Source organism: Caenorhabditis remanei, chromosome IV, assembly GCF_010183535.1.
Source record: "Caenorhabditis remanei strain PX506 chromosome IV, whole genome shotgun sequence".
Classification (NCBI taxonomy): domain Eukaryota; kingdom Metazoa; phylum Nematoda; class Chromadorea; order Rhabditida; family Rhabditidae; genus Caenorhabditis; species Caenorhabditis remanei.
This window is the reverse complement of record NC_071331.1, coordinates 9,587,607-9,595,655: the sequence shown is the minus strand read 5'-3', so window position 1 is coordinate 9,595,655 and position 8,049 is coordinate 9,587,607. Positions and strand designations below refer to the sequence as shown.

At 38.5% G+C, this 8,049-nt stretch overlaps 1 protein-coding gene across 1 annotated transcript; it reads right to left on the bottom strand.

The window, feature by feature from the left end:
* Nucleotides 1–614: 614 nt before the first annotated feature.
* Nucleotides 615–1,138, bottom strand: GCK72_013062 (uncharacterized protein; the record flags this gene model as incomplete). Its single annotated transcript, XM_053729616.1, has 3 exons — nucleotides 615–733; nucleotides 784–961; nucleotides 1,022–1,138. 3 exons carry the CDS (start codon nucleotides 1,136–1,138, stop codon nucleotides 615–617), a joined length of 414 nt encoding a protein of 137 aa, XP_053584388.1.
* Between the last annotated feature and the right edge of the window lie 6,911 nt (nucleotides 1,139–8,049).

Sequence of the window (8,049 nt, the reverse complement as noted above, 5' to 3'; positions counted from 1 at the left end):
ACTAATTGCGCACATACTAATTGCGCAGTTACTGATCACTTTACCAATTGCGCACTTACGTTTTTAATCAACTTGTCAATTATCATAATTACCAATTAATACTGCGCAACACATTTCAATATTCATCATAATTTTTGTGATGCAGGTGGCGGGCCTCGAACCACGACCACGCCCATTTTTAAGATTGAGCGGCGAACAAACCTGTTAACCAAAAAGCCAAATGTGTTGACACAACAAGAACCCCTCAAAGTTTATTATATAGCACGACGGCGGAGGAAAATTGAAAACCACTTTCGACTCCGCTCTCTCAAAATATCAATTAAAAATATGAGTCATGAGATGGAATTGAGACGACGCGTTTTCCCACGACCCCCATTTTTCAATCATATTAATTGAATTTTTTTTTTGTTTTTTGTTTGTTATGTTTATTTTTAATGCAATTTTGAACAGCTGACCCGCAAAAGTAAAAGAATTTTCGATTGTTTTTCAAAATTATTCTTAGACTTGAACTTTACAGATTTCACAATATGAAATTTATTTTTGAAAAATAAAATGTGAAAAAAAAAAAAAATCAGACTATTCGTTCGTTCGTTTCGGTATGTCGACTCTCTGGATCACTTTGACTGTTGGTCGTTTTCGAGTTTCTTTTTGAGAAGAACGATATCATAATCGTAAAATTTACGTGACCGACTTTGAACGAAATGTGCTCGACAAATAACGCAGAGGGCGAGCGCTGAAATGATTGAATAATTATTAGAGAAATAGTCGAAAATGAAAACTCACGAAGTTGAATCATTCCTGGGGCCAATTCCTGGGTGTCCCGTTTGGAGTTGAAGCTCCGACACTCGGCACAGACATGAATGACGAATGGGTCCAACCCCTTGAAGAGGGTGGCTGGTTTCAGCTCACCCTCGGTTGGTGAAGGAAATGAAGCTTGTCGGGCCTGATTTTCCATCCAAGTCTGAAGTAATTTAAAAATCAAGAGGCTAAAAAAGAAACAAATTTGTTAAGGAAAACTTACTCTCGGATTGTAAGACTTGTTGTTGGACTTTTTCGGAGGTTGTGGGAAGTCATCGTCTTCGTCTGGCAAAGATTCAACCGCCGGTGAAGATTTCGTCGCTTGACGTTTGGTGCTCATGTCTATAAATTCAAAAGAGATAAAATTGAGACATTTATCGTAAAATCACGGAAAAACTAAATTCAAAAAAAAAAAAAAAAAAAAAAAAAAAGTTTCAGTATGAGAAGAAACTGAAGAAATAAAATGTCTGATAGGGTCGAGAAAAAAGAAGAAGGGGTGGAGCGTACGGTCGGGTGGCTGCACAAAAACCTCTCAATTTTGTTTTTTTCAATTCAGATAACGAAATAGCATATACGAGGAAGAGACAGTCATGAAAATCAAATCAAGGATCCATTAGCAAAAGTAGGTATTATGAAACAAAAAAAAAGATTGGGGAAAATAAGGAGACATAGAACATTTTTAGTGTTTCTGGATGTTTATCACAGGTGTGGAGCCCTTCGCAAAATTGAAAACGAAACTCTCAGGCTTTTTCACGGTTTTCGGCATGGTCTGACTCGTTAGAAAAAAGGGCTCATTGAGCATCGAAGATGAAACCTTAAATTTTTTTAAATCATAATTTTCAAATTAATAGTTCAACTTACCATTTCGTTTCCAAAATTATCTGTTACTGGTAACATATAATCTGTAGACGTCGTATTCATCATCTTTTCCGGAGCGGATTTGCGAGTGTTCATTTTTCAGAGCAGGAAACAATGTCGAATATTGTTCACGATCAAGAAGTCGAAGAGTGCCTTGAAGAATTATTGGTGAAAGTTGTGGGAAATTTAGAAGTGGAAGAAGAGGAAGAAGAAGAAGAAGAAGAAGAAGAAGAAGAGGAAAATAACGAAAGTGAAGAATTCAATCAGCAGTGGCCGGTAAGTGAAATTTTTTCGAAAAATGTAACTTTATATATTTTTTTGTTACCAGGTACAAGTGGGAGGTTCATTGAAAGTTTTGAACGAGTGTCATGGCGGAGCTGATGAAAGATTCGGCAAAGGAGCAATTATCAGTGTTACATTGGATGTTGAAATTCCAAAGGAAATAACGACAAGTCCCAATGCTCCTGAATTATTTGGCGACGCCGTGGTCAGACTGATTCAACAATATGCGCCGGCAACCTCATCACAAACCGTTCCAAAAGTGGGTCTCATCTTTGAAGCTGAAGAAATACCAGAGTCCGTTGGTATTGCTTTCAAAAAACTAAATATGATCACATCTTCTGAAATTGTGAAGAGCATGGAGGATATGACGCAGTCGAATAAAAATCCATTAGATCTGGAAGTACCAAAATTATCCATCAAGATTACATACTTGTCGCCGCCGGCAGGTAGTGGAAAGAGAAGGTACAAGATGGAAAACCTATTCAATAGCATCATACTCGAGAAAAAAAGAAGAGGACTGATTCCGCAGGAAGAAAATTTTGAAACCCTCCACGACAACAGTGATGTTGTTGAAAAAAATCGAGAAGGTTGTAGCAGTATGGTGGACGATCAATGCGAAGAATCATCTAATGATGATGATGAAGATCAGGAAGAAGAAGAAGATGATGATGACGATGATGACCAACAAGACGGGACGTCTACAAAGCCGAAATCCACAAATGTGATGAGGAATAATGGTAAGTGTTTTGTTTTTTTTTTTTTTCAAGAGTCCAATTTGTTTTTTCTCAGTGACGGAAGATTGCTTGCCCCATGCATTGTACCAGTGCTTAATGTACAAACAGTACACACAATGCCGAGATTTAAAGAATAGGAAAAAGTACAACGATTCTTTGATGAAGACCGATAATAAAAAATTGTACAAATCCGTTCATGATGGAGTTAAACGGCTGAAAGAGGTAAAAATCTCATTTGTCGAATTCATAAAGTTTATTTTTTTATTTTCAGCTAGCCAAAATGACAAAGACATCAAACTTCACCTTTGAAGACATCGAGAAGTTCCAGAAGTCACCACCATTTGCGGGGCAGTATCAAATTATGGTATTTATGGAGAACTCGTTTACCCCATACTTCAAAGGAGATGATGTAGGAAAAGGAAAGGAGCTGTATTTGTTGCTGGACGAGGAGCACTACCGAGGCGTCAGAACCCTCGGTGCGTTGTTCAAGACGGAATACTATTGCAAATTCTGTGAAACGGGATACGGCAATGTCGCGTCACATTATAAATGCAAGATGATTCATCAGAAGTGTGGCAAAATGGAGTGCCCCGAAACACCGGACGATTCGATAGTCAAATGTGAAAAATGTAAAGTTGATTTTCGCTCTCAAGTCTGCTTCGACAATCATAAGATGAAAGGTACATTTTTATTTTTGTTTAAAAAATATATTGATCTTGATTTAGGAGTGAGGGGTGGAAAAAGCCGCTGCGACATTACGGAAACGTGTGAGAAGTGCCAAAAACAAGTGTACAGAAACAAAAATTCTCGACCACACGTTTGCGGTGAGACGTTCTGTCACCGCTGTCAGATTCCAAAGGATAAAGGACATCATTGCATCATGATGCCAAGTGTAAAAAAGGAGAAGCATCTGACACGTCTTAGGATGTACTACGACATTGAAGTAAGTGTTTCTAATTTTCCGGGAAAATTGTTTAATTTCAAGAGCACGTATGATCCAAAAAACGGTCGTCAAGAGCCTGTTATGTTTGTGTCGTTGAAGTGTTGCTCAAAATGCTCGTCAAGCATTCCAAAAACACCTCGTGCTGCAAGGGAAGCAAAATGCGCAAACTGTGCACCGGAAGGTCGACTGAAAGTGATTGAATCAGTCACTCCGGGAAACGAGCATCTGAATGTTGCTTCGGAGATGACTCGGTTCATCTTCTCAGAAGATCACCGAGGATTTGTCGCCGTCGCCCACAACGCCTCGGGGTAATTTTATTGTCGTTAGATAAAAATATAATGGTTGAATTTTAAGGTATGATGCTCAGTTCATTCTTGAGCAGCTCATTGCCAGTAACAGAGCGAATCCACAAGTTGCCCTTGAAGGAACAAAGATTGTTTATTTGAAATATAAAGGGGTAAAACTTGTGGATTCTATGCGGTACTTGGCAATGAGTCTAGCTCAAGTCGCCAAATCATTCAATATTGAAAGCGAGAAAGGGTAAGTTACAGTCTTCCTCAAACCATCGTCTGATAACTAAATTTCAGAGATTTCCCCCACAAATTCATACAGCCCCGTTTCTTCAACTACGAAGGACCAATACCCGGCAATGAATATTACGGGTTGGAGAACAAGCCGGCACAAAAGCGGAAAGATTTGGAAATATTTTTGGAGACCGAACGATCGTCAGGCCGAGTTTTCAACTTTATTGACGAGCTTCAGAAGTATTGTTTCAACGATGTGTTCATCCTAGCCTCAGCTATGGCGATGTTTGAGAAGTCATTCGAAGAGTTGACAAACGTGTGTCTACTTGAAGTTAGTTCCTGATTTACTAACTGTTTATTTAACTCTTTTTCTTACACCTTCACGCAAAATTGTTCATTTTACAGGAGTCGGTGACTGCAGCTTCCGCAGCTATTAAAGTGTTTACACGTAATCACCTCCATCCAGACAAAGATATTGTCCTAGACGCCAAACCAGGAGTGTCAGTAAACGCCTCGGTCATTAGTCAAAAGTACTGTGCCTGGCTCGCTCATTGTGAAAACGTTCAAGTGGAAATTTCAACAACGTATGGAGAAAGGAAGGTATAATTTGTGATTGGTGTGATGTTTCAGTGTCATATTAAATGTTAAATTGCAGATACAAAACTATCGAGTGGACGGGTTCATCGATAAGTGTCCCAAATTTCCAGATGGATTGATTATTGACTTTCGTGTAGGTGTTTGGAATCAAAAAAGAACAAATCAAATTCACTTTTAGGGTTGTTATCACCACGCACACTCTTGTCTTCATGCGGACGACTCGTTGATTTGTGGAAAAACAGGAAAGCAGATTCGAGACAGAGATTTGAGGAGACAGAACAAGTTGGAAGAGAAATTTCCCTTAAAGATAGTTTGGGAGTGTGAGGTGAAGGAGGAACTCAAAACAAATCAAGAGATGGCTGAATTTTTTGAAAGTTATGAAGCTCTTGTAAGTCTGCATTCATTTTCATTAGTAAGTAGGAAAATTCTAGGATCTTCTTCAATGCGAGAGAGCACTTGTGGGTGGCAGAACCGAAGTTTTCCGACTTTATCAGAATAATGCAGGAAAAAAGATGCACTATCTCGACGTGGTCAGGTACGTTAGATGATTTAACTGTTTGGCTTCTTAATTCTCTAAAATTACAGTCTATATCCCACCGTCATGAAACATGATCCATGGCCTATTGGCCCTCCTCGCGATGTTCCACGATCAGAGTTTGCCGTTCCGATGACGAGACCCGATGAATTGAAAATCAGAGGTTTTGTGAGTTGTAGGGTTGTGGCTCCTCGTCATCTACTGCTCCCATTGTTGCCAGGAAAAATCTCAAATCGACTCATGTTCTTTCTTTGTAGAAGTAAGTAGTATTCGTTTTTTACATAAATTGTTTTTGATTAACAGAGTGTGCAAAGGAAGCTAATCAAAACAAATGTCATCACACAGATGAGGAACGTTCATTCAATGGAACGTATACAACACCTGAACTTCAGAAAGCTCTAAGTCTGGGGTACACAATAATCGAGGTGTATCATGTTAGTTTTGTATATAGAAATTATATTTATTCATAAATAATAATTTTCCAGGCTGTCCAGTATGACGAGTGGCTGGAGAATGATATCAATGGACAGGGTGGCCTGTTTACGGACTACATCAATAAAATGATGAAGGAAAAAATTGTAGGTGTTTGTTTTGAGAACCTTCTCACGCTGAATGATAATTTTTCAGTATAGTTCTGGTGTGCCTAAAGGAGTTAAAACAGAGGATGACTTGAAGGAATATTGTAATCGTTATGCGGAAATGGAGCAAATCACTCTCGACGATCTTGACCGTTTTGTCGACAATCCGGGATTGAGGGCTGTGGCTAAATTGTTATTAAACTCTCTTGTAAGTTTGTACACGAGAAAACTGACGTTTGAAACAGCATTTCAGTGGGGAAAATTTGCTCAACGCGTCGACAGAGAGCAGACAGAGATCATTATCAGTCCTCGTAAATTTTGGGAACTCGTCCACGACTCGAGCAACGTGCTGACTGATGTTCGTCCAGTGAATGATGTAGTAGTTGTGAAATATAGAAAACAAGTGGAAACACTAACCAGTCTGCGAACTGGAGCAGTTCATCTTGCGGCTCTGACAACTTCGTACGCAAGGTTGCGCCTCTACCATTTTATGGAAAAAGTCGGTGGTGAAAATATAATTTACACAGGTTAGTATTTATTTATTGTGACAAGGAATTTCAATTGAATTTTTTTTTTAGATACCGACTCTATAGTGTTTTCGGTCCCCGACGGCGAGACAAACCCTCTCGAAAAAGACATTGGTACTTATTTGGGCCAGCTCACAAACGAGGTTCAAGGCGAAATGACCGAGTTTGTAACAACGGGTCCAAAAACCTATTGCTATATCGACAAAAAAAGTGATGGATCCGAAAAGGTAAAATTTGCATTTAAAGCTTAGTTTCAACCTTTTTTCGTTTCAGGTTGTTCGGAAAGCAAAAGGAATTACTTTAAATGCCCAGGTTGACAAGAAAATGACGTTCTCTTTGATGAAGACGCTGGTTGATGAGGTTTTGATGGACGTCGCCAAAAGAAGCAGTGTGGCATTCACTCAGTTCACTATGAAAAGAGATAAAGGCCACCGTGTATACAGTCAGCAGATTAAAAAGCTGTTTAAGTACACTTTCAACAAAAGAAGAGTTTTGGAAGACGGATCTACATTACCATTCGGTTATTGCTAATCTCATAATGTTTTAGTGTTTGTTGGTGTTTCGTTTTGTAAATATTGTATATAAAACTTTTTTTTTCTAAGTTTTTATTTGTTAAGAAATTTACGTTATTTGATCATATTAGTTTACCAAACGCAAGCTCATAACCAGCCGCATTCTATCTTCATCACAATGGTCAAGTTGGCATGGCAATCTACGATCCTTCTTGTCGGTCCTAGTGGGCAAGGCAAAAGTACGCTTGCTCAAAAAATTTTTGAAGATCGAAACTCGATTTTTCATGCTGATAGTAAAATATGTTTCTGGTATTACGATACGTTTGAAAGTGTTCCCAGCTCAATGAAAAATCGAAAAGATGTTATTTTACGTGAAGGTCTACCAGATCTGGAGGAATTGAAAAATTACAAAAACGATCAAGCTATGGTGGTAATTGATGATTTAATGACGAAAATCGATCAAAAGTCGGGGATGGAACGTCTTGTTTCGGTTCTAGCTCATCATTATAACATGACAATTGTGTTTTTGTTGCATACTATATTCTATTCTAAAACTATAAGAAACTTGAGACTGCAGGCAAGTTATATAATTTTGTTCAAAAATAGTTCAGATAAGTCCAGTATTCGGTGTTTGGGAACCCAACTGATGCCTGGACAGTGCAACACTTTTTTTGCTATTTATTCTGACGCAACAAGACATCCTTATACTTACTTACTAATTGATCTTCACAAGAACTGTCCAGACGAGATTCGTTATCGTGATAACCTTTTACCCAACATTCTAACACATGTATTCATTCCAAAATAAAGACTCCAAGTGGAGTTTGGCTAATTTCAATCATATTCTTGAACTCTCTTCAATCTCGGACAAGAACCAAAGACTTTTGAAAATTAACAAACTCTCCGATGAAACTCTTATATGTTTAGTAGAGCTTGTGTTCAATATTTTGATGGGTTCTATCAAACTCCCGCGTGGCTCTATTCGAAAACTGACTCCAGAATCGCGAAACTTGAGATATATTGCTAAGTTGAGAAATATTGATGATGCCCGAGATTTTCTAATTCAAACCGGTGGTTCTCCAGTGGCCATACTTTTTCCAATACTCGTATCAACAGCTTCTGCCATTTTAGAGCATGTCTTACGGTAAATACGTACTTCTC